General features: G+C 42.2%; 1 protein-coding gene across 1 annotated transcript in view; it reads left to right on the top strand.

Moving 5' to 3' along the window:
• Piezo2 (piezo type mechanosensitive ion channel component 2) overlaps nt 1-27764 on the top strand; it is a 345375-nt gene that overhangs the window by 50984 nt on the left and 266627 nt on the right. Inside the window, 1 exon segment of the mRNA XM_042055171.1 lies at nt 12737-12832. Coding sequence (XP_041911105.1) covers nt 12737-12832 — 96 coding nt within the window.

The following is a 27764-nucleotide window of genomic DNA, read 5'->3' as shown; positions in this document are numbered from 1 at the left end:
AGCTGGGTTTGAGGCATTTGTCCAGGTCATTGTCATTTGGGATGTTGTTTTGGCAGTAAGGGCAGAGGCTGTTTCTCCTTCGTACCATGTCAAGAGCAGATGGAGGTGAAGGCCGAGTTCACACATAAAGAGGGTGATCAGCAGAAAGAGTTGGAAATGATAGCTGCTCTGATGTCAGCTTGGAATACTAGGGTCTCCCAGGGAAGAATCAGGCAACACACTTCAGGAAACAGCAAGGTGAAACGGTGGTTTCTACAGGTTGCAGCCGTTGGAATCTTTAAAGAAAACGCAGGGCTGGACAGTGCTATCTGCTGAAGATGGAGGAAATATGACCTCACAGACAGCAGAATGAATTTCCCCCCATTTTAATGTGCACATCAGTCCACGGAGGGCACTGCCAAGATCAATATAGAACATTCTAAAGCCTGCAGCAAAAGCTTCCCCAAACTCTGTTTTTACTGAACACAGTGGACCATAAATGAGTCCCTATACTGAAATTCCACTTGTGTTTAGAGAAAGCCCGTGGACGGGGATCGGCCTAACCTCTGCCAGCACTGCTCTCCCCAGCTGTCTCGGGTGCTCAGGGATGGCCACATGGCAGGAATCCATCTGAACACGAGCGATCAAATAGGATTGACACGGATTCTCATTTCTAAAAGAGAACATGGCCTTTACTTTGTATTGTATAATAGTGCGGAGTAGGCAAGTTGTACTTATTTTGTGCTAAGTTATATGAGATTGTAAACATTCATCTGTTTTTCACACGTAAAACTATGAAATTCAGTAATTCAACCTGCTAGGTTAAGTTAGGTTGGGAAAATACAAGTTTGGAATTTGTGCTTTCTTTGCACTGATGAAGTTGGGCTTCGAAACAGAATGTGACGTTAGAGATCTACAGAAGCAGAAGGCATAGACCTTTGCCATGTTGCCAGGGCCCTAGGGCTACATCCCCTGAGTTTTACAGTGATCACTGATGTAAAAATCACAGTAGAGTGAATCTGGAGTATAGTAACGCATGTATCTGGGAAAAAAGGGACAAGTTTGGGGGAATTACAGAAGAATAATTAAAAATAAGATGTAGTTAATAATAAAAACTGATTTAATTAAAAAACTTGGGAAACAAATGTAAAAGTTGTAAAACCCTTATTTATTGGGGCTAGAGAAATGCTTCAGATGGTTGAGAGAGCGCACTGCTCTTCCAGAGGATGAATTCAGTTATCATCCCCCTCGGGTGGTTCACAACCCCTTGATCTAGGGGATCTGATACCCTCTTCTGCCTTCCTCAGGCAACCTCACTCATGTGGCATACACACACATATTCACATCACATGAATACAAATCAAAGTAAATTTTTTTTAAAAGTAAAGTTACTTGGACTTTCTTACAATAACTTTTTCCCTAAGGGGAATAGGCTTTAAGTTAGTCATTCTCAAGCTGTGGGCTGTGACCCCTTTGGCGTTCACATAGCAGATATCCTGAATATCAGATATTTACATCACAGTTCATGACAGTAGCAAAATTATAGTTATGAAGTAGCAACAAAATGATTTTATGTTTGGGGGTCACCACAACATGAGGAAGTGTATTAAAAGGTCACAGCGTTAGGAAGGCTGAGGAAGCTTTAAATCATTGTGTTTTCCACTGTGCTATAACCTTTGTACACTTCCTGGGATATAGTGTGGTGATTGGGCCCATGCATTCAGTATGCACGAATCTACTCATGGTGGTGAGCATTTCCACTTCTGCACTGAAAGGTGATGCTGGAGAATCGCCCACCATGCAGAGCAACAGAATGTGATCCTTTGTTCTGACCGTACACAAATCCCAACTCGAAATGGGCACATCAGATTGGAAACTAGACATGACCACAAGAAAATGGAGGGGAAACGCTTGAAGACATTGGTGTAGGCAGTGACTCTTTCTTAGGTAGGATCCCAAAGGCATGGTAAGATCGGCAAATGGGACTAGATCAAATCAAAGAGCTTCTGCAGAGTAAAGGAAGACTGAAAGACATCTACAGGTGGAAGAAAATATGTGTAACTATTCATCTGATGGGATTAATATCCAGACTATCTAAAGAACTCAAAATTTTGATGACCAAAAATGTCAAAAGGAGACAAGGATCAAGGACACATATTCTTAAACAATAATGGCTTTATATAGATAAAGTTATATTATAATTATGATAATTAAAAAGCAAAAGAAGTGGGGAGGCATGTAGATTGTTTTGTGAATCGTCAAACTTTATCAAAGTTATAACTAAGTGGATTTCTTCAAGTGAGAATAAACACGTACCCTAAGATGGCTAGTGATTTCCGGGTCAGTGAATGAATCCAGCATTCATTCACTAAAGTCTCCTAGGCTGTGACCATTGGCTCACCTGCTCAACAGAGAAATCACCGGGAAGAAGGGAAGCAGAACCAGGCTGGACCTTCTCCCAGCTCTCTCTCACTAAGATCCTCACTAAGCTCCTATGCTGGTGGTATGAGAACAGGTTTTGTCTTGGTAGACCCAGGAGCTGTGGGTTTCAGTGCAGGGTTTTTATTGTAAAATAAACTTCTTTCCTTCTACTCTCATTTTTTTTTCTCCCCCACCATTTTTTTCTTTTTGGTGTTAGGAATAAAACCCAGGGCTTTGTAGGGACTAAACCCATGCCCTGCCAACCCCTCCAATCTCTAATATGTTTTTCATGCAGTTTGATAAAGTGCATATAAGAAGGTGTGTTGTTTGCTCAGTTGTAATCACAAGGGGTAATCAATAGTTTTATTCTCTTAAGCCAGACAATTAGCAGGATAAATATGCTTAAGCTCTAATATAAGGTTTGGGATTTAAATTTTAAAATGTGAGTATATATGTACAGAAGTGCATGCTATAAAATATTTCCAACAATAAAAGCAGTTATTCTTTTTTAAACATTGATGAAAATTATTCAGTTAGTCATGATGCACTCAGAAATTTTTTAATATGAACACAGATATGAAGTAGAAAATAAAATTCTACCTTTTTATATTCATTTAAAAGACAAGGTCCTAGTTTGATAATCCCCAACAGCAGAAAAACAAATAAGAAAGAAATTACAAAAGAAAAAAATGTAAAATATGAACAAGACAAACAAGAGGCAGTGATAATTTTACACTTATGATCACACACCATGAAACTGTCTTACTAGTAGTCTATTCTGTTTTCCACCATCTATGCTATCAGTAGCATCTCAAGTTGTTTTGAAAAAGTAAAACATTCAAATCAAATCCTGTTTCTTTTATATGTAGGAAGTTTTCAGCTGGACTTTCAAAAACTGCTTTAACTGTTTTTAGTTAAACATGGCTGTGGTTTGAGAAAATCCTGTAGATTGTGTTTCTCCTTCGGGCTTTTCCTTAAAATTTCATTTGTTAAGCCAGTTTTTCTAATAAATCTTATGTATTCTACAGTATTGTATTTTGAAGCCCAAAGAAGTGCATGGCTGGTTCAGTGTTGTGTTGACGACCTTAGTTGACTCTACGCACTGTCATCTAGCCCTGGATTGAGATGTAAAGATAATCTAGACAGTGCCTAAGCGTGAGCGCACACTCCTCCCTGAATGTTTTCCTGTTCATCTTTTTGTCGTATAATTGAATATTTTAGGGTGTGCATACAGAATCTAATGTATCTGATAGATGGCAAGAATCAGTGGTGAGCATGTGCCTCCGTCCTGCTGAATTGCGGTTAAGAAGGACTGGACCAGCTTTTGTTTAAAGAAGTAGTAACTTTTGTAACTGCCTGGAGGAAGCACTGGGGCTAGCCTGCCATGGCCGTGGAGTCGGATGGAGGGAGAGGGGCGCGCCCACACTGGTCTGAACCCTCTCAGAGCATCCCTTTTTGAGATACTTGCAGTTTGAACTGGACCTGTAACGGGGAAAAGGCTTTCCCACAAATAGACAATGAATCAGGTGACATGACAGCCCCTTTCCTGTCTCTCATTTCTTTGATGGTTTGGCTTCCTTGGGGAAAAAAAAAATCTACGATTGTTTAATTTGTTTCCTGTTTCATTGTGTATACTTTGCAGCTGTTTTCCCTCTTCTTAATTTTTTTTTAAATGACCAGATTTTGAAAGGACATCCTTTCTAAAGGCTGAGTTGACACTACTTTTTCTAGTGTCGTGCTGCTGTGTGCTGCTTTGGCAACTGTCGAAGTAAGCAAGCCCCCGGTGCGTGAAGAGTATTTAAGAGAAACGTCCTGAAATACAGGCTCTGAGCATGTGAGATCCTGTTCGCTGGGCCATTGGAGAGATGTCATTTGGACTCCGCTGCAGGGAGGGAGGGGCGTGGGAAAGCCTTTGGCTCTGAGAGCACCGAGCCTTACCAGCACAGCCTAAAGGACGGTTTTGAACTACTGTAGAAGGCTGGCTGAAAGTGTGCACAGACTTTATTAATGGGGGAATTATCATCCATATATGGCAACATGGGTGTTCTTAGAAATGTGTGCAGCCATCTAAACAATTCCTTATTTGCAAGAGGTTTTTCACCTTTCTGTACTGATAAGTTAGCCAGGCGAAATCTGTCTTTTTGTTTTCTACTTGTAGAGTTGGGTTTTTTTTCCTTTTATAACCAAGTGCTAACTTTTATTTTTGGAAAATAAAATTTATTAATGAGGCAAGCTGAAATGTTTATGGCACAAGGGGTTGAGGGGAGGACTGGTGTTTATGGGGTACTTCTCTTCCCTCATCAACTGCTTTTTAATCGTGTGTGCTCTGAACCTGACAGAAACCTTGTGTAAAATGAGGAATTACCGTCACCTGTTGTAACCTTCCTAAGGAAATCTCCTTGTCATTTAAGGAGATAGGAGACAGGAGACCACAAGACAGCCTTACCCAAAGATGATTGTTTCGTTCCGCTGAGCACTTTGATCTGTGTTTTTATTGCTCTGTCCACAGCAACATTCTTGAGGCAGGAACAGTCCTACAGGGGACCGGATGGGCCCTTGAGAGGAGAGGGTGCCCGGAGAACACTGTGCAGCCGTAGTGTGACGGCTCATTAGTGCTAACGAATGTGCCTCATCTCTGGGTCCTGAGGACAGGCGCGTCTCATCGCTCTTGATAAGGGAGACGGCGTTACCTTCTAAGGCTTTTCTAACTCGAATTGCCGTATTGCCAAACTCAAAGACATATATTGCCCGAGATGGAGAGAACTCACATCGATACGGAATTTTATGTCTTCATAAGCTTGGATCACTCCTGAGTTGTCTCTTCACACATATGCAGAGTAAAGAGGTACACTTGACAACTCAGCTACCATCATATTCAAATGTGATTATTTTAGACCAAAAAGGAAGTAAATTCAGATTTTTTTTGTAAGTGGTTTTTGTTTGTTTTTGCTTTTTGAGTTTAGGTGTTAGTGAGATATTGCTGCATAGATATTAGCCCAACAGTGAGTGCTTAAAACAGCAAACCCAGGATTCAGAGTATCTGCCCTGGGTCGTCTGATTCAGTGTCTACAACCAGGTCTGCAGTCAGTACAGGCGGTGGTGGACTACAAGCTACAGCTGGGCTATTGGTGGCTGAGTCTGGCCCTTGCTGGGAGCACTGCTTCCTTACTATGTGAGTGTCCCTTAGGCAATCACCACAGGGTTGTTGGCTGCCTTCTGAGTGAACAAGAGATGAACAAAAGCAGATGCCAAAGTCACAGACAAAATCCTTTTGCATCTCAACAAGGAATCCCAGTGGGTTTTTTTTGTATATACTGTATTCATTGGGAGTGTAATCAGGCCAGTCTGCATTCAAGAGGAGGGAGTAAGATGCCACGTAACAGACCTAGTAGGGCTTTCCAGGACCGGCTTTAAAACTCCATTTCTTCACTCAACTGCACTATCCCAGTTTTCTTCTTGAGCTCTATGAACTGCACTGTAAACAGTGGTAATTGGCAGATCATTTGATGTCAGCTTGACCCAAACTAAATCCATTTGAGAGGAAGGAACCTCAGTTAAGAATGCCTCCGTGAGCACAGGCTGTATGCAAGCCTGTAGGGCATTTTTTTTTAATTAGTGATAGATGTGGGAGGGCCCAGCCCATTGTGAGTGCTGCCTCCCTTGGGTAGTGGTCCTTGGTTCTATTAGAAAGCAGGTTGAGCAAGCCATGGGGAGCAAACAAGGTAGCAGCTCCCCTCCATAGCCTCTGTATCAGCTCCTGCCTCCAGGTTCCTGCCCTATTTGAGTTCCTGTCCTGACTTCATTTTGTTCATGAAGAGCAATGTGGAAGTGTAAACCAAACCTTTTCCTACCGACTTGTTTATTGGTTATGATGTTTTATAGAAGCAGTAGAAACTCTGACTACGACGGTGACTTCCATACGTCTACACACATGTTCACATGCCCACTGACATATACCACACACAACACACACAACTTTTTTTTAAGTAACTTTCTCTTCTCTTTCGCTGACTCTTGCCTGACTATTTAAGATGCCCACACTGATTTGGGGGTTCGTTGTGAACTGCTTCTATTCCAGTATGTCAGCTTTAGGCTCCTGGTTGTGCTTATTTAAGTCAGCTTTATTATCAATTGAAGAGTACAATTGTGTAGTGCAGGTGTGCTGTGTTCTGTGTAGCTCTGGAGCTTGTCCTGGAACTCACGCTGTAGACCAGACCAGGCTGGCCTAGAACTCACAGAGATCTGCCTGCCTCTGCCTCCCAACTGCTGGGATTAAAGGTGTGTACCTCTACACCTGGCAAGTGTGCTGTTTTAAAGTATGTATGTATAGGCTTAGCAGTCAAGCATTTGCCTCTCATGCTTCAGGCTTTATCCTTAGCCTGGAAAAAAATGTGTATGGTACAGAGTATGCAGAAAAAATATTGTATGTGTGCTAAGGACCGTCTCATGTGTGCTAATTACCATATGTATTACCTCACACATTTAGCTTTTGTGATAAGAGCCCTTCAACTCCATACTCTGGGCATTACTCAAGGTATAGGGCACTTTACTGGTACAGACTTCTTTTAATTCACTCCTTCTAGCAGAATTTTGTGTGGTGGATCAAAATTTCCATGCTTCCCTGCCATTAGCTCCCCAGAAACACCATCCGACTTCCTACTTTTATTATTTCATTTTTACTTTAGGTTCTACATGTACATTTCAACCCTTACCTTAGTGGGTACCTGAAACTGGGGACGGTACCAAATCCTCTTCCATAGCACTGGGATTCTGTGTAGTCAGTTTTGTGGCTGAGAATGTCAGTAAGTGACTGTGGGGTTTGCAGTCTATGCTCTGTGGATCCGAAGGGTGGAGGCTGATTCCTTTCTTAAATGGGATCATGCTCGATGCTTTAAAGGTTTACCGTGTTACTGAGAATGGAGCAAGATTGAAAACTTTTAAATTACTTCTGGAATTTTTCATTTTATATTTTCACTTCTGATTTTACTTTTGAATCTTTGCTTTGATTTTTTTTTTAGTGAAGGATTTATCAATTTTGCTTATCTTTATAGAAAACTAACCTGAGATTTGATAGTCTATTGTTTTTCTTATCTGTCGCATTGCCCTCCCGATCTTTAGTATTTTCTGTCTTTTACTAACATTGGGCTTAATTTCTTGGTCTTGTTCAGTTTCTTGAGGTATGTAGTCTCAGGTATGTATGAAGTCTCAGGTCTTGTTTCGCAGGTGTTTACTTTTTCTTAGAATTACTTTTGCTGCGTCCTGTATGCTCCAGTATGACCTTTGTTCCCTTCATCTCAACCTATTTTTACATCATCTCCCCTTTATCTTCTTCCTTGGTCCCTTGATTGTTCAGAGGTATTATTTGTTGTTCTTCTTTTAAATTTCAACGTATCCATTAATTTCCCCAAAATTCCTGTTAGCGATTTTGAGTGTTATAATTCTGTGATCAGTAAGGATACATGATCAAAGTTCAGTCTTGTTCGAGTTGTCAAACCGGGCATGAGAAGTGTTGTCTCCTGGAGACTTCTCTCCATGTGCTTGAGAAGAACATGCATTGTGCTATGAGGTGGAGTTGTCTGTCCATCGATAGTAGGTTTGTTTAGTATACGATCAGTTTACACCACATATTTCATTATGTTTTTCTGGCTAAAATGTTTGTCTTTGATGAAACTTGGGTACCAGACCCCTACTGTTATTGTATTATGAAATCTCTTTCTTCTTCAGACCTGTCTGTATTTATGAATTTAGGTGTTCCTATAATGGGCACAAACATACCTACAACTGTTATAGCCTATTGATGACAGTCACATTGTTATGATATAATGACTTTTGTAGCCTCATTTTGCAATTTTGATAAGTCTATTTTATGTAATATAAGTACTCCTGTTTTCATTTTTGTTTGTATATCTTTTCCCATCCTTAAAGCCAAGTCTGTCTGTCCTTAAATGTGAACAGAGTCTCCTGTAGGCAGCCTATAGATGTTTCTTTCTTTTTTACTATTTTGTTGAGAGTAATTTTTTTCCTCATATAATATATCTCAACTACTGTTTCCCTCTCTCTACTCCTCCCAATTCTTCCCCACCACTCCTCCCTGTCTCCCATTAGAAAACAAACGGGATTCTTTGTTGTTATTGTTGTTTTTGATTTTGATTTTTTAATTTATTAGATTTTTTTAAAAAATACCAATCCAAGTTCTTACTCCCGTCCCTTCTCCCATTCCCTCCACACACCCTTTCACCCCACCCCCACCTAATCCTCAGAGAGGGTAAGGCACATTGATTTGTGGAAGGCCCAAGGCTCTCCCTACTATATCTAGGCTCAGCAAGGTTTCCATCCAAAGAGAGTAGGTTCCCAAAAAGCCAGTACATGCAGTAGGGATAAATCCTGGTGCCAGTGCTAGCGGCCCCACAGTCTGCCCCAGCCATGCAACTGTCACCCACATTCAGAGGGACTAGTTTGGTCCTATGCTTGTTCCTTCCCAGTCCAGCTGGAGTTGGTGAGCTCCTATTAGCTCAGGTAGACTGTTTCAGTGGGTGTACCCATCATGGTCTTGACCTCTTTGATCATATTCTCATTCCTCCCACTCTTCAACTGGACTTTGGGAGCTCAGTCCAGTGCTCTGATGTGGGTCTCTGCCTCTGTTTCCATCAGTTGCTGGATGAAGTTTCTATGGTGATATTTAAGAAATCATCAGTCTGACTACAGGGCAAGTCAAGATCAGGCCCCCTCTCCTCTGTTGCTTAGGGTCTTAGCTGTGGGCATCCTTGTGAATTCCTGGGAATTTCTCTAGAGTGAGGTTTCTGCTAACCCTATAATGGCTCCCTCAACCAAGATACCTCTTTCCTTGCTCTCATCTCTGTCCTTCCTCCATCTCAACTATTCCTTTTCCCCAAGTTCTCCTCAACCCTCCTCTTTTCCCCACTTCTTCCCCTTCTACCCTCCGTTTCCCCCCACCATGCTCCCAAATTTGTCAGGCGATCTTGTCTGTTTCCAATTTTCAGGTGGGTCTATATATAAACAGACTTCTAAAGGATAATAATAAAATAAAACAAGACAAAAACTAACATTCCAGAATAGATCAAAACAAACCGAAGGAAATGAGCCTAAGAAAAGGCACAAGAACCAGGTATAGATGTGTAGATCTAGTTCTTTGTACACTCAGATATCCCATTAAAACACTAAACTGGAAGCTGTAATACATATGCAAAGAATCTATAATGTAAAAGAAAGAAAAAATAAAAATAAAAATAAATTCAATAATAATAATAATAATAATAATAAAGACTTTACATGATATTATAAGAAAAGAAAGTTTTAAGGTACCATTGAGTTCATTTTTCTGATGGCCATCTACTGCTGGACATAGAGTAGTTTGTTTTTCCAGTGAGACACCCTCAGAAAAAACTAAACTGTCATTTGCAAGTAGTTATCAAGGGTTAGGGACAGAAGCAGGCTTCCACCTCTCCTTTCAACTCTGAGACCCTATCTGGTGTAGATCCACACGGGCCTTGGGCGTTCTGCCTTAGTCTCTGTGAGCTCCAATGCGTGTCGATCCTCTCTGGCTCTTGCACTCTTTCTGCTCCCTCTTCTGCAGGGTTTCCTGAGTCCTGAGGATCTGGGGAGGGGATTTAATGCAGACATTCAGTTTAGGGCTGAGTGTTCTGAAGTTTCTCCTTCTCTGCGTATTTCTGGGTGTGGGTCTCTGTATTTGTTCCCTCTCTGATGACGGCTGAGCAAGGCACTGATCATATTTGTCTTTCTGGGTCTGCTTTACCTCACACAAGATAATTTTTTAATAGTTCCATCCATTTGTCTATGAATTTAATTTTTTTTAATGGCTGAGTAATATCCCATTGTCTAAAGGTACCACATTATTTTAACCATTCCTCTGCTGAGGGACATCTGGGTTGTTTCTAAGTTTTTGTTATTACGAATAGAGCAGTAAGGAACATGGTTGAGCAAGTGTCTCTGGTAGGATGAAGTGACCTTTGGGTATATGCCCATGAGTGGTATACCTGGATCTTGAGGTAGATTGATTCCCATTTTCTGAGGAGCCACCACGCTGATTTACATAGTGACTGTACAAGTTTGCATTCCCACCAGTAATGGGTAGTGTTTGCCTTACTGTACATCCTTGCCAGTGTAAGCTGGCATTTGTTTTATTGATCTTAGACATTCTGATGGATATAAGATTAGTTTTCAAAGTAGTTTTGATTTGCATCTCCAATGGCTAAGGCTAGTAAACATTTTCTTAATTCCTCTATTGCAAATTCTCTGTTTAGATCTGTACCCCATTTTTAAATTGGATTGTTTTCTTGATACCTAATTCTTGAGTTCTTTCTATCTATTTTGAATAATAGCCTTCTATCAAATATGCTGTTGGTAAAAGTCTTTTTCCATTCTGTAGGCTGTCACTTTGTCCAAATGACAGTGTCCTTTGCCTTACAGAAGCTCTTCAGTTTCATGAGGTCCCATTTATGAATTGTTGATCTCAGGAACTGTGCTAACAGTGTTAGGAAGTCTTTTACGGTGCCAATCAGCTCAAGCCTATTCCCCACTCTTTCTTCTATCAGGTTCAGCATATCTGGTTTTATATTTGGAATTCATTTGGAACTGAGTTTGGTGCGGAGTGATTAGTATGGATCTATTTGCAATCTTCTACATGCCAACATCAAGTTTGACTGGTACCATTTCTTTTCTGGTTCAGTCTATTTTTTTATTCTGTATGCTTCTTATACTTTGATAGACATCTCCTTTAGGTTAGGGGAAATTTTCTATGACTTTGTTGAAAATATTTTCTGTGCCTTTAACATGGGTTTCTTCTCCTTCCTCTATTCTTATTATTCATAGGTTTGATCTTTTCATAGTGCTCCAGGTTTCAATGCTAGGATGTTTGTAGATTTAGTATTTTCTTTGACTGAGGTATCCATTTCTTCTATAGTGTCTTCAGTGCCTGAGATTCTCGCTTCTTCTCTTTTATTGTGTTGGTGAAACTTTCCTCTGAGGTTTCTGTTCAATTTCCTAAACTTTGCATTTCCAGATTTCCCTCTTCAGGCCCCAGTTTTGGGTTTTCCTTGCTGATTCTGTTTATGCTTTCAGGTCAGGTCTTGAACTGTTTTATTCATTTTCTTCCACTGCTGGCTTGTATTTTTATAGATTTCTTTAAGAGAATTATTAATCTCCTCTTTAAGGACCTTTGTCATATTCATAAAGGCTATTTTAAGGTCTTTGTCCTGTTCTTCAGCTGTGTTGCAATTCTCAGGGCCTACGGTTGTAGGGTTGCTGAGCTCTAATGAAGACATTGTTCTGGCTGTTATTGATTGTGTTTTTACCCTGGAGTCTAGGCTTCTAATTGTAGTTCTAGGTGGTAATGTTTGATCTTGTCTTTGTTGGGTGGTTGTTTTATTCCTTGGTTTCTGTCACCCTCTTTATTTCTTAGGACTGTGTGGTGGCTTTGTGTTGCTTGGTAGGGAACTCTTCTAGGATTCTGCTGTGCGTGGTCACTAGGAGATCTGGGTAAAATGTATTTCTAGGTATTGGGAGCTGACTCTTAGGAATGGGGATGAACTAGGAGTGGGTGCTGAGGGAGCGCTTAGGAGGGGGGAAGCAGGTTGTTCCACCAGTACATGCTTGGTCCCCTGATCTGTAGTTAGCCTCCCTGCTCTGCTCCTTTATCTATTGTTCCTCTGTCTATAGCCGCTGCCCCCTATCTTTTGCCTAGAGAATGCAATGCACTGATGATTAAGGTCACTGCTGACAGGTAAGAGTTACCGTTGTGATTTCATTATTGTTTTCCAGGTGTTTTAAGGAAGCTCCTGTTCTGTCATCCGCTCTTGCTACTGTCTTTTTATGATTTGATTGTTTTTCTTTGATTTTTCATGTTTTTCTTTTCCCCTTTGGCAAATATACTGTAAGCTTTTGCTTTATGGATACAATTAAATTCATGGAGAACATAGCAGGACAGTCAGTTTTAAGCCCGTTAACAATGTGGCTTCATTTGTCTGTAAAAACATCTTCCTCTCAATGCTTTCTGTTTTTACGTATTTTGATATTGTGTACTTATTAACAAGTCATTATTACTAATTTTAATGGAGTTATTCTATTAAATTCATTCTTAGAATTTAAGAACAGAGACTAGGTATTTTAATTATTTTGTTTCACACCATACTCAATACAATGGTGAACACAGAACACTATTTATTGCTTTGAGATTGACTTGCCTGTTTAGAGAGAGAAACCATGTGATTTATGAAACCATTGCCCATGCAGCTGTTGTGTTGGCCTGTAGTGTTGGTTATTAATGACATTCTTCCCTCTTCTCTCTTCCCAATCACAGCGTGTGCATTCCGATACAATGGGCTCTCCTTTGTCTACCTTATCTACCTCTTGCTCATTCCTCTGTTCTCAGAACCAACCAAAGCAACGATGCAAGGTAAGAGACTCTGTGACGACAAAGCACAGTTACATGGCTTGGTTATGCTTCTGGAGTCCCTGGATTTGTGTTTCTTCAGGGAGGAGGCTATTATCTGGGCAGCAGGGGTAGGGGTCCAGCGTTGTAATCACTATCAGGTAGAATAGAACAAATTTGCACTGGTCTTTGTTACTTCTACAGCCATTCTTCCTATGTGAGTTCCTTACTGAGTCAGGAACCTTACTAAGAAAGTCTGGAATTCTGTGGTTAGTGAAAACTACCTCCGAGTGCTGTCAATAAAAACAAGGCATGTGGTGTGGCAAAACTGTCATGCGCATTTGAATATTTTGTTGTTGGGGAGAATTTGGTCACTGAAAAGAGTAGAGCAACATCTAGCCCATGAAAGGCTTTCAGTGGAAGAACTGGGTGAAAGCCTGGTTTTCTGCTATTCCTTGCTTCTACATCAGTCGAGATTTTTTTTTAACATATCCCTCAAGTGCACAGTGAAAGCAGAGCTGTGTTGCAGAGAGCACCCAAAGCAGGTTCCTGTGAAGCTTTAGATCCTTGCTCATTGCTCTGCAAGGCAGAGAATAGAACAGTGATGGTTTTGCAGGAGTCTAATTAGCTAGCACATTCTGGTTTGTGCTTGCACTTAACTGACGGTCTTCCAGAAATATGAAAATGAAGCTCCCTTGAGCTGGATGAAATATACTGTTTTTGCAGCACGTAGCATTACAAGCCATAAGGACCATGCCAAATGTTGCAGGTGAGTGAGATGGTTGTGTATTTCCATGACAGGAAAAGGCAATTGGGTTTGTCCTGACCTTCAGTGACGTGGGAAAGGCCATTTGTGGTGACCCCCTTTTTACTGATGGGCTGGCTCTTCAGGAGAAATGGCAAAGACCATGGTGTGCAAAGAACAGCAAACAGCGTCATCTTTCTCCTTCTCCCTGGTCAGGGAATTTAATAATGCTTTGCGCAGTCATTCTAGAAGTTAGAGCTACAGACGGTACACCGATTTTCCTCCCAGTCACGATAGCTCTGAATTACTCATATGCTTAACAGACCAAATTAAGAGAAGCTGAGTTTATACAAATCCTTATCAAGCAGCAAATTAAGTGTTGATGGAGCTCCATCCACTGTAACCTTGCTCTAAAGAGTTCAACATAGGATTTCTGGCCCTGAGAAGAAGATTATAGTGTTCAGGCAACTCCCGTTCCAGAACTTTAGGCACGTGATGCAAAGAAAGGTTTTGTGAGCCTTCAGAACACAGTGCATTCAAAGTAAGTGCTTTTATATGTTCAGTTGAGTTCTTTGCTGCTCCTATTCTACACAGAATAGGCTCCTGCTCTATCAGGAGACCAGGTAACCAGAATATCTTTCACACTTTTGTGACAGCTTTTGAATTTTCCTCCCCTCCCCGAGTCAATACTCATGAATCTGTAACAATTTTAAAGGTGTCCATTGGGCTAATAAGCCCAGTACACTGAGCCCTGTGACTGTCAGGAAGGCAGTATGTATATATGGCCTAGAATCCACAACTACAAATCCTCCGCAGGCGCAGACATATCCTGTGAATGAAAAGTTACAAGGTCAGTGCACAGAGAGGAGCGCAGATGCCTGCCGCTTCTGGTTTTATCAGAACAGGTTCTTTAGGAAATCCCTACGCCAGCACCCGGAAGCAGCATCCGGGTGTTTCATCTTCCTCTTTCCTGCATCTCAGCACTAGGAAACGTGACTGGTATTAACACAACCTTATCTTTTTGTTTGTTTATGTAATCTGCATGATTTTTTTTTAATGATCTGTAAAACTCAAAACTCCCTGCACTTCTAGGGGCCTTGTGAAAAGGCAAAGTGGGGAGACATGCCTCGGTCATATGAGGCTGTGCTAGGAGTCCATGTTTAGAAGCCAGGCACCTGTCACAGGAGCAACAGGGCCTTTCAGGGCAGATGTAGACTCAGACTCACCAAGCTGTGAATGTTTGCGTTAATAACACCACATCTCAGGAGCTATCCGGCATTGGCCAAGCAAGCTCTGCAGTGTACCTCCCAGGAACACCATGTCCAAAGCCACGTGTAAATTGAATTGGCCCCAGGAGCTGATGCAAGCATTATCCCTTGCCCGATTCTGTTTTTACAGGCACACTGAGCTAGAAATGAAATACAGTTGGAGAATTCTTGAGTTGAAATAAAGAGTTCTGGGGAGTGGTGAAGTACATGGCAGCAGTAGTAGGGGCACCCTTCTGCAGCACGCAGTCCTTTACATGGGAGCTCCCTTCCTACTGGGAACGCTAAAGCAGTGGTTCTCAACCTGTGGGTCATGACCTCTTTGGGGGCTGAATGATCCTTTCGCAGAGGTCACATATCAGATATCCTGTCTATCAGATACTTACACCATGACTCATAACAGTGGCAAAATTACAGTTATGAAGTAGCAACAAAATAGTCTTATGTTTGGGGCGGTCACCACAACATGAGGAACCTTAGGAAGGTTGAGAAGCGCTGCTCTAAAGTATTGTCAGATAGTCCCAGGACAGACTGAACTGTCCTTTCCTGCATTCCCTGGGCACGCTTCCTGCCTAAAGCAACAATGAGTTAAAAGAGATCAGAGGTCACCTTCCAATAATATTGTGGAGGGTTTGTGGAAGGCTAGGCACTTCATTCATTAAACCGCTGAGATCGTTAAATGTGTGATTATCTCCATAGGACCGAATCTTTTGGGGTTCTTTCCTAAAGCAGAAATGACTCTAGGTATTTTTTAAGAAGAAAATTTAATACAAGAAGTTCATTAAAAGTGCAAAGAAAACCAGGAACCCAGGGAAAATGTTCCTGTGACACAGAAGGAAACATCAACCCAGCATCCATTTTTACCTTGGCTGGATATGCCTAGTTCCTCCAGGATGTGAGTTCTCAACTGTTCTCACAGAATAAGTTCCTCTAGAGGCCTCCTATTTTGTCAGATTCTCTTCTGAAATGCCTTGCATAGTAGATATTTTGTTGTAAATGAGTTTTTCCTTAAGATAGCAGAGCCTCTTTCCTTGCTGTCTAAAGGCCTTTGGGGTACAGTTCACAGTATCTCTTCCTCGTGTTGCTGATGTCTGTCTGCCACTATAACCAAACCCAAGGATAGTCATTTTACACAGAAGAAAGGCTTGCAGATGGGATTAGTAATTTAGAGATTTTAGTCAATGGCCAGAGGACTCTTTGTACTTGGTCCTGTAGAGAGGCAGCATATTGTCTCAGGGATTGCGGCGGATCCAGCTGTTGACTTCACGGCTGAGATCCAATGAAAAGAGAGCAAGGGATAAGCCTGGGATCTCGCAATCCCCTCTGAGGGTATGTACCCAATCATTTGATGGCCTGCCACTATATATCTACCACTCAGAAGGGTCCCTCCTTCCTCCCAATAGTGCCTAACAGTACTATACCTCAACACACAGGCCTATTGCAGGCATTAAGACCCATTGAGAAGTCTGAAGGGAGCCACCTTACATAGACTTTTCCCCCTGACCAGGTTAGCTGTCTCCAATGGTTATCCAGTATGTGTTTCTGAGTCCTGAAGGATGGGTAGTCTCTGGGGAGCATGGCAGCTCCAGCCATCCCTGTCCACCTTCCTCTCTATGTAGTTCTGTTTTTCCAGCTCCCCGCCAGCTGTGGCTTCAGGTACACTGCCAAGTCATTCTCTCACTGTGCAAGTTAAACTGGATCTCAGGTTCTGGGCATATTGTTGTAGATGTTCACTTAGTGGACACAGGTGAGGCTGGAAGGCTGGGAACTTAGCAGAGGAGTCTACATGGAAGCTGCGGACAAGACATGACTATGATCCCAGTGCTGAAGTCCAAGAATGCATACATAAGTGTAAAGCACAGCCTTCGATGAACTCAACTGGGTACCAATTCATGCGTCTAGGTTTTCCCCTTAATGTATAGATATCCATATTGGTTAGGGTTATTAGGCTCAGTGAGGACCAATGAGTAGATAGAAGTCTAAGCAAAGTGCAAATCCATTCCATAGACAGTAGTTAGTTATAGAATCCATGTAGCTATAGAATCATGTATGTTTAATTTTTAAAAAGATTTCTTTATTTCTTCTATAAGTGTTTTGTCTACATGTATGCATGTATACTATGTGCATCTTTGATGCCCATGGAGATCAGAAGTCATCAGAACCCTTGGAACTGGAGTTATGGATGATTTTGAGCTTCTATGTGGATTCTGGAAATTGAAGCCAGGTCCCCTGCCAGACCAAGTGCTCTTTACCACTGAACTAGCTCACCAGTCCTGTATGTGGCTTTAAATTGCCAAATTTGTATATCACAATTTAAATACCTCCTTCAGAGTTCAAGCTGAAATAAAGTTGCCATGGTAATAGAGCAGAAGGTGGAAATATTTTAAAAGGACTGGTAATGAGGGTCCCACACTCACCTGTGAATAAAGGGCATTATGGTGGGCCTTCTAGAAGGATGACCTGTATCATACATGACCTCTACAGTGAAACTGTGCACCATATAGACCAGACCACATGTGTGTGTCATGCTCTTGGACTTCATGGCTTCCAGAACTGTAAGAAAACAATCTCTGTTTTTAGAAATTGCATAGTTTCAGCCGGGCGGTGGTGGCACACGCCTTTAATCCCAGCACTCGGGAGGCAGAGGCAGGCGGATCTCTGTGAGTTCGAGACCAGCCTGGTCTACAAGAGCTAGTTCCAGGACAGGCTCCAAAGCCACAGAGAAACCCTGTCTCAAAAAACCAAAAAAAAAAAAATTGCATAGTTTCAGTTATTTTCTTACTGTGGCGCAAATGGACACTGTGCTGTGCTCTATAGTTCTCTCTGCCTGTAATGCATTTCTCTGGATTTTGAATTATGGCCATTTTTCATACATAGATAGATTCATTTCAATTGCCACTTTCTTAGAAACCTCTTTCCTCACTTCCCTAATAAAGCTGTCTTATGTTATTCCCACTTTCATTTACCATGCTGTGAATCAGTTTTAATTTTTATCCATACTAATGCCTATGAAGTTATTGGCTCCACCAATTCATGGTAATACTTGGACTTGGAAGTCCTGGATGTGCATTCGTATCTTTTTCTCTGGATGGTTCCTCAATATCCCTCTATGGGCTGAGACTTCCCTGTGCCTGGGTGAAGCTCTAAGCATTTTGCAGAGTTATGGCAGTAGCAACTTCCCTGGACACATGAGCATTACAACATTCCTTAGACCAGTCAGTGTAGAAATTAAAATTATGACTATTATCATAAACTAGGTCACTTTCCATGTGTACCATTGCCTCTAGAAACCAGAAGGGCACCAGGGTTTGAGAAGTTCATCTCTGTCAAGAGCTTCATCCTCTTTCTCATACCTGCCTGGTCTGCTCCTGCCATGGCTGAATCATCTCCCTGTATGTGACCATGGGTAGTATCTGGGTAAAGCCTGCATTGTGCATCAGTCTCTTTGGGTTCTTTGGTCCTGAACTATAAGAGAGAAATAATGTTTATAGAATGAATGAATTTACCTCACTGTCTACTACTGCTCAAGAAACATTTAGGAACATAGTTACTCTCACTACAGTCTCTGTAACAGGAAAACTGTACAATAGTTTATTGCATGCACAGGTCCTCTGGAAACAGAAGCTTAGGCTACGGCAGGCCACAGGACTGCTGTTTTCAATTTAATTAGGATCAGACAGTCATGAGTAATTGAAGACATCAAGTCTGCTAAAATGTTTTATGTGTCCAATTACAATGATGGGCATTTTATTTAAGCATGTAATACTGGAGGAAAGGAAATGAGGCTTTTCTTGCTGTTCATAAACAAGAGTGCTTTGGGTTAAGGATTGAGACAGGCCTCCATTAAATTCTTTAATAGTGTGTAATTAATTAATAGTTAGTAACACATGGCCCAGTGTTTCAGAAGAACTTAGGAGGCTCTAAGTTCTTCATGCAGGCACACAATAGGTTTCTTATACTGTATATTCCAAGGACAATGTACTGGTCAACACGGGTGGTATCCTTTTCAGGTGGGAGATAAGTGCTAAAACATATCTGGGTTGAAAGACGGCAGCTCAGGCGCTCAATAAACTCAGTATTTGGAAGTTCAGTGGCATCTGTAACAGTGTCAGCGTAACGCTGGATCCAAACATCTGGTATGGAGAAATCCTTCTCCTCTGCTGATCTTCACTGGAAGAACTATATTAGTTCTCTCTAAATAACAGCAAAGAGTTAAGTGATTTATGAGGGTCTTTAATGTTTTGCTCCTAGATATCTAATAGTATTTAGGCTAACTGGCCTATTAATAGAGAAAGAACCATTAGCACTGCGTAGTAAGCACACCTTTTATTTGCATACATCAGTTAATTTAATTCTCACACTGAACTCTTAAATGATATATTATTTCATTAAAAATATTCTTTCATGGTATTGGAGAGAAGGTTCAGCCACTTAGGGCACTTATTGTCACAAAGGACCTGGGTTCAATTCCCAGCGCCCTCATAGTGGGTCACAGCCATCTGTAACTTGAGTTCCAGGAGATCTGATACCCTCTTCTGACTGTTGAGGGTACCAGGTACATAAACAGTTCACATATATGCAGGTAGGCAAAACAGTCATGCACATGAAATAAAATAAATAAGTTAAAACCCCTATAATTCCTACAGATCTATATTGCAGGTGAAGGCTGGTTCCAGGTGGGCTGGCAGCAGGCCCAGTACACTGTGTGCACCGTCTGGCTATTGGCCTCTATGGTGTCTGACTCATGCCTTGGGCAGGGCTACGTCCTCCGGGGTCTTGAAAGGAAAGAAGGATGCCTGGTCAGTTAGTGGAGCCTTTTGGCTGATAGCTTGTTTGGCTCTGAGCACACAGGTCTGGAAAGACACTATGAGTCTATTGAAGGGGGCGAAACAGATATTGATGTGGACTGATGACATATGTGTACATTACATAAGACAACACATCACATTAAGTGAGGCCGGTTTTGCCTTTCAACAGATGTTAATCAAGAGACTGTCCTTCACCAGGCGCTGGGTTGAATTTTGTGGAGACTGAAGAGGTGAAGAAAGAGCGGCATTTCAGTGGAGCGGCCTTTTCACACCCTGGGTTTTATGTAGCTGGCTGAGCGCTAGCTTTCAGTGTAACTGGTTTTTTGGGGGGGAGTGCCTACTTAACCCCAACTATGCCGTTACTTTTCTAAGGTGATTTCGGGGTACCCCTTGGCACTTGTCTAGAGACAAGGGAATGAAAACTGTAATGGCAAACCGCTGTCCCTGTGAGATAAATCTGACTCTGTTAGCATTTGGAGAGGATGGGGATAAAACTGGTTGTTAAATGAGCCGTGTGGATTTCGGAAGGAAAGGAAAGAATGCTTAGTCCAACGCGGTGTCTGGAGGGTACTGCTCCTCGTGCGGGAGGCAGTTTGATGTCAACCTGAGTGAGAGTCACAGTGCTGATACACACGACAAGTGCATGGTCGTCACGATGCTTGCGCAGATGGATACATGTGACTTCACAAGTTGCCAGGTGGCATGTCCGGGTGACTAGGTAGCATGCTGAGTCACTCGCTGATTCGAGAGCTGCAAAAGACAAGCGCTGTCCTCCAGGTCCAGTTCGTATTTTCCTGGGGACAGGTGTTGTTCTGGAGGATCTTAGTGACTTGGGCACCTGTCGTCACCATTTGCTATATGTCAGACACTCTTGATTACTAAGTGATGGTTCTAGTGCTGCCGGCAATGTGCGTGCCCACTGTCCGGGGAGGGAGACTCACATCCACCTGCAGTGTGCTATTTACAGTACGTTGGAAATTGACATCTGCTTGCTTAGCTCTCCAGTAAGTCATTCTGTTCACATGTGTTCTCACTCTCTGAAGTGATGGATGGCTTTTATTCATCCTTTTCGGAGGAGATTTGTTTATCTTTTGGGGTCCCTTGAAAGAGATGCTTTCAGATGAAGGAAGCGTCATGTCCTAGAGAGCATTAGCTGGTTTCTGCTGCAAGAACATCTTAGAAGCATCATGTGATAAATTCATGTATCAGGTGCGGATGTCACACACAGTGCTGGCCATTACTGAAGGTATTTCTAAGAACAAGGTAGTCTTCTTGAGCAAGATCCTACTCACTGCGACAGCATGGGGATATGTGTTAGGTTTGGGACCAGGGGCTAAACTGGCCACGCCCATCTCTGCAGCCTTTCTCTCTCACTATAACCACAGCTGTGATAAGGGAAATGAGAGCCTCCCTACCCAGAGCCTGTCTCTGAGTCTTGGGGCCTCTAACAGAATCTCAAGGATCCCTGGCGCACGGTTGGATCCCTGATCCTTCCCCAAGGAAGTTTACAGAATTCAAGTTAACCAGACACTAAGACATCAGAGGACTAATGACGTCATATTGCTGTCTGGAAACTGGGTTCATCTGGACCAAATGTGCCCCCCTCCTCACTTTCCTCTGTCCTCTAGTTTACACATTGACATGATTCACTTCCCCGGAGGGCAGTACCCCTGCCCCATGCTGCCAGCAAGGAATCAGAGACTGGCTGGCTACAGACACAAACCCCTCTTCCTAGTAAACTTCTAAAAGGGAATCCGCCTATCCCTGCCACATGGGCGGGCATCAACTCACCTCAGAGCCCTGCCATGCTGTTTGTCTGTTTGTCTACACCATTGATAACTCTTAACCAAAGGATGATGAACCACACACCTGAAACCTTTTGATAGGAACCTCATGCCCAGGGGTGGATGATGCACAGGGATTTCGGGTGCCTTACAGGGACTTGAGTAGCCTGGTTCTTTGTCAATGCCAGCAAAGTTGCCAAGGGAATAACACAAGAACAATGCCCGTTTATGCAGGTTTTACCTGAAGAGGTTTTTTTTTTTTCTTTTTTTTTAAATATGTGGCTTAAGGCATTTTGTTTACCTTCTCATTTGGAATAATTTTAAATAGCTTTTCGTTTTTGAATAAATTGTATTTATTTTAGTTTGGACCAAAACAGCAGTTCCTCTGATTCAGTTACTCACATTCACACCATACTATTTTTTATTAATATTTTCTCTTCTTGGTGGGATCTCTTGCAGCATCTTGGAAGGCAGGGTTTCAGAGTGGTAGAAAAGAAAGGGCTTTGTTGTGTTCTGTTAGCAACCATAAACAGGTGAAATTTACAGCAGGTCTGGTTAACACTTGTAAACTTTTGCCAGCATTATCTTAGAATGATCAAGAAGAAAAGCAATCCTAACAAACGTAACCCTGAATAGGAGCCCTACTTCAGTAGGAAGTTGTGCTACTCCTATAAATTATCCCCCCCAACACATACTCCAAAAATATCTTATTCAAAGGTTCTGGCCCAGGCTACACTTATCCAGAATACTAGCAGCACCCTGAAAAAAAGAAAAATGGTGTTCAGTTTCCCTACTTAAAGAGGCAAAGAGGTCTGTAACTTGTAAAGCTGTGTTTAGACATCAGAACGGAAATAGTAGCAGATATTTTAAAACACTCCTGCATCTGGTTTTTGTTTAAATAGTCTTTAGAACATTAGCCTTATTATTACAATGTTTTCGTATGTCATAATAAACCAAAAAGCAAGGAAATATTTAATTGGATAAATTACTTGGTGTTTCATTGTGGATAAGATCAGCTCACCACCAAAAGAAATGCTAACCAAACTAGTTAGGAAGTTCATGTCTCCATTTTCAAAATCAATTATAGGATGTTTAGGTTTTCTGCTCTTTTGTAGGATGGGGCAGGTTATTATCCCACTATTGTTGTGAATTTGGCATGCAGGAAATCAGAGTGGCTTTTAGGCGGCATAATTCTTGGTTCAGGAAATAGCAGGTTATTGCATGACTACAGAAAAGATTCTGAGAGCCCCAAACATTTCTTTTTGGGCTCAAATGAGTATCTATGAAAAACCTGCCATTTCAATTACAGGGTATTATTCATTTGAAGGGATTTCAGTTTGTTGATCTGTCCTTCAAATTACAATGCATTAGCTATCAACAGACATTTCCTATTGTCTCCCTGGTCAGGTGTCGTAGGGCCCACTCAACGTGCAATGGTGAGCAGGACACAGCTCTGTCACCTGTTGGCTCTGCACCGTTGGGCAAGCTACTGAAATTTTCAGCTTTTTGCCTTCTGTGTCTACTGAGCGTTTGGCATGTTCCTGGATAGAGTTGGTAAGACACAGCTTCGCAGGTGACTACAAGCCAGGGGCTGTGATGTGTGCTCAGAAGATGCAAAAAGAGCTGTAGATAAGTCTCTTGGTCTGCGGTGGCCAGATACCCGAGAGAAATGCTTTAACAGAGGAAAGCTTTCTTTTGCCTCATGGTTTCTGGGTTTTTCTGTTAGCGGGTCTTTGGTCTTCATTGTTTTGTGCCCTGAGTAAGACAGAGCCTTACAGGGTGAAAGCTAAGGTGGAGGAAGATGCTTATCTCATGGAGTTCAGCAGGGTGGGGCACTTTAAGATGTAAACTACGAAGATGGTGCTCACAGTGAGTGCTTCCTCCAACTGGATCCCACCTCCTAGTTCCCCATTGACAGAGTTAGTCTGTAATCACCTCTCAATAGCCTTTGGTGGTGGGGGAAGACACTTCCAATCTAAACCAAGGAAGGAACTGTGGCTCTCCTCTGACTTAAAAAATGCATTTTCATTTAAGAATATTCTACTGAAGGTGATTTACTTACATACTTTTTTGTCTTTTTTCTCAGCTTTGAAACTAGCTTGCTTTAAAGCCTGCTATTTTGCTAATTTGAATTTGTTCATTAGCCAGGATGGATGTGTTAATTGTGCAATCTCTTTAACACATCCATGTAACTAGACTTGGACAGATGCATGTAATATAACCTCTCCAGATAAAACCTTACACTGAACTCTCAGACTAGGTTAACTGTAATCACAAGACAAGCAGGTGACGAGGTGCTTGCTAGAACCTAGGCAAGTATTCTACACAGTCCGTCCCTAATCCTTATCTTTACAGATTCAACAAATAATGCCCCAAAACTGACAGCCTAAAAAGATGTTTCACTGAGGAGTGCTTCTAATATGAACAGTGCAGTGACAGAGATCCAGTAGCTACTTCCTTACCCTGCTGTATGCTTCTATATAAAAAGACAACAGAACTGCAGACATTATGTGTGCCCTCTTCTTGCATTACAACACCTAAGTAGACAATGACTGAGCTCTAAACAGCTGTTTTGTATACGTTGTCGGTATTAAGCAGGAACAGATGCTGGTATAAAGCGTGTATTTGTTTCTTTGCTTTGGCTCATTGGGTGTTGAGCATCTGAAGTGTGTTGTGCAAATGACTTGGTAGTGGAGCCACTGTCCCTTCACTCTGGAGCGAGACTCCTTCTCTTCTTTCCTTCATCCAGTTCTTAATTTTGCTTATATTCATTTTCTACACTTGAGTTTGCCAACGTGATGTACTCTGTCAAGTATTTGAGAGCAGGTCATCATAGTACCCTCTGATAGCCTAGAACACAGGCTATCATGCCTTAAAAGGTGGCGTGTGACATCCATCATCATGGCTTCTATTAGGATTTGCCATGGCAGTCAGCTTTCTGCCACTGCGATGAAATAAGCAAGGGAGATAATCAACTTATAATCAGTAAAGGTTTATCTTGGCTGGTGGTTTCAGAGGTTTCAGTCCTGGGTTGGCTGACTTTGTTTCTTTTGGCCCTGGGATGATGCAGCATTTGGTGAGAGAGTGTGGAAGAAGAAAGTGCTCAGTAATGAAAGCAGGGAGGGAAGAGGAACAGGAAGGTCTATGGTCCCTGGACTAGGTCCCTGCTTGCTAAAGTTTCCACCAACTCCAGATAGGGCTGTGGACCAGAAGCCATGCTTTCAACAGGCAGGCCCTTAAGGACACTAGTCCAAACTGTAACAGCTTTACACTCATGAGAGTTCTCCTGGATTCCATTCCAGGGTCCCAGACCTCACAGGAACGAGACCCGAGTATGGGGATATGCATTCAGGACTACATGCAGGCTTTAGTCTTTGGGTTGTCTTTCTTTCTGTCTTCCATAGAAGTCTGTCCAGCTCTTAATCTGGGCTCCTTCAGAACGTATAAATGAATGTCATCATCAAATATCAACTTTTTCACCCTTGTCACAGCATTCCTGGGGACACGTGCTGTCTGCGAAATAAAAACTGTTTGAAAGCAAGGGGAGCTGGACAAATTCTTCTTTGGTTATCAGTGGCAATGTCTTTACTCTTACTCTATGCTTGCCTGGATCCTTCACCAATCATGAAGCAAGCATTGGCTCTCTGCCTGGGGGATTGGCAGCAGAAGGATCCTCTGAGTGTGCATTTCAGCTGGAAGGGTCCACCTCACCCCAGGCTCCCCCTTTCTGCTTGTGGATATGGCTCACACCTCCATGAACGGTCACTGTAGGTTCCATCCTATCCCCTTACCTTATATGGTTCCACTCTAGAATGTTCTGTGAGATCATCCGGCACTTCTGCCATACTTAGTAACCCCCTAAATTCTTATTTTACATCACTTTTCCTGTCTCCTACTGGCTTCCCTCCAATTTCTGGTCCTGAACATATGCGTATTAAAGCATCCATTTCCAACTCTATGTCTTGAGGGGTCTCTTTTCATGGTTAGATTGGTAATTTAGTAGCTCTTACGTGCCGACAATCCATCTTCTGATGCCAAGGGCAAACAGTAGTAGGGGACTCCTGGGAACCCTGTCATGGAGGCATGACAACACAGATTGTACTCTACACAGAGTCTTACCCAGAGGATAAGTGAAGGCTGAGTTCTGACTCTTGTTTTGCTGACCAAAGATGAATGTTCTAGCTTAGAATTGCATGACCTAGGATACTAAGGAGTTCAACCATAAGGTGATTGGGCCATGCAGAAAATAGCATCGTATTTTAGGAATATATGTTAGTGATAAACAATTTCTGAAAGAAGATGCCTACCTGTGTCTAATACCCTCTGCAGAATCCTCTTTGCCTTCCTCAAGGCCCCTTGTGCTGCTTCTCAAACTTCTCCATGGGAGCTTCCATTCACCTTCCTCGGAAGACTCTTCCTTCCCACCCTCTTCATTTTTCTTGAGCGTTTTCCCTTCAGTTCACACATCCAGCATCATCATAGCCAGATCAGTGTAGCAGATCCTGTTGCGGGCCAGTGTCTGGAAGGGGGCTGACAGCATTGATCTCCGTGGAGTATCTGGTCCACATAGGACTAAATGGTTAAGATGAGCAGTAGCTGTCTTCTCATGTACTGAAAGCTAGAAGGAGGCCAGGTCTGGCTCTTAGGGCCTTTGAGGCTGAATAAGCAAGCAGAGGTGAGCCAGAGCAGACTCTGGTCAGAGCCAGCAGGGTGGGGGGCACCTACTTTGCTGCTGCATGCTACCTTATGCTCCCCCTCCTTCCTTGGTGATTTGGAAGCTGTTTCTACTGCCGGCTAGTTATTTATTTATTACCAGACTCCTGGGACAGCTAGGCACGTTCAGGAAGGAAAATTGCGCTATCAGCTCTTTCACAAAAACACTGCTTTCCAACACTTGGCTAGTCCACCTTATCAAACCCAGAGCAGTGCCAAGGTGCTGCCGGGGCTGCAAATGGCAGGGTTCAGTCTATCACTGCAGCATATGCTATTCATCAAACATTCAGCAGCCGCGGCTTTTACAGATGCTTTGTATGGGCTGCACATGGACTGAAGGGAATGAGGAGCCGAGCCTCTGAAAACTGGGTGTCGTAGAGCTTTGTGCTGGGAAAGGGGAGGCTGGCTAGTTGGAAGGGTGAGTGATTGGTGAGTGGTTGCCTGGGAAATTTAAAAATATTTGTGGTTCAGAGATTTGCTCAGTTTTTGGTGTTGTGTATAATATTCTGACACAAATGAATGTACGAAACCCTGTACATTCATCTACGTGACAGCTTAGCACGGGAAGATTGGAATATGTTAATTACTGGAGCTGGGTACAATGTCAATTTGTTCAGTGTCTGACTAATATGTTTGAGGCATCTACATTTTCCAGATAACATGCTGGGAACTAAAACTTCAACAACAACAAAAAGGAAATAGAAGCAGCCATCCTAATCTACAAATTCACTGTGCAGTGAGTGACCTTGGGTTATTATGTTTAACTGCAGAAGACACTTTGAAGTCTAAATACAGCTAAATTATCATTATTCACAGATTCTGAATTTGTGAATTCATCTCGCTGCTAAATTTAGATTGCAACCTTCAAATCAATACCCAAAGTGTCCTCAGAGTCACTTCCAGGTGTGACCACAGAAATTTGAGTTGCCTGATGCTTTTGCTGGGAAATGGGGGTCTGGCTAAGTGGAAGGAGAGAAGAGATTAGGGACAGTGGCCTGAAAAATTAAAAATATTTTTGGTATTTTGGTGTTATTGAGGTGCTCAAAGGTGAAACCCTATTTTCTTAAATCCCACATTTTCCACATTGTTGTACTTTTTAGATAATTTCATTATTTTAAGATGACCCCCACATGAGGTACTGCCATCCATTGCTCCTGGATATAAGTAGACTATGATTTGCCTTTGTCTTCAGCTTGCATAACAATGCTATGAGTCAAATGATGTTATTGAATCAACAACAAGTTAAATAAAGTTCCTTTAAACAAAGGCATACAATGGCTGCTTTCTAAGTATTGCCAGGTCAGTGAAACATAGCCCGAGCTTTGTGAAACTAGTTCCCTCTAACAACCACTGACTGTCCTCCACGTCTGTTCACAGTGGCCCCGTGAGCATCTGTGTACACTGTAAGTCAGCTGGGCTTGTTTTCTGCTAGAAGGTGAGGGTTGGTTAAACTCAAATAAAGAACAGAAGGGGGAGAAGGAACACCTTCATATTACTTGCCAAATGTTTGCAATTTTCTCTAAGATGGGCTGTGGAGAGGAACATGCCTTGGAAGACTCCCCATCGAATGTTACCTGCTTTCTATTTAGTGATGGGCCTCTGTTTATCATGCATTTAGTAGTGTCTTCTAAGATTATGTTA

The sequence above is a fragment of the Arvicola amphibius genome, chromosome 5 (genome assembly GCF_903992535.2).
Source record: "Arvicola amphibius chromosome 5, mArvAmp1.2, whole genome shotgun sequence".
In the NCBI taxonomy this organism is placed as follows: domain Eukaryota; kingdom Metazoa; phylum Chordata; class Mammalia; order Rodentia; family Cricetidae; genus Arvicola; species Arvicola amphibius.
This window is presented reverse-complemented; position numbering and strand designations above follow the sequence as displayed.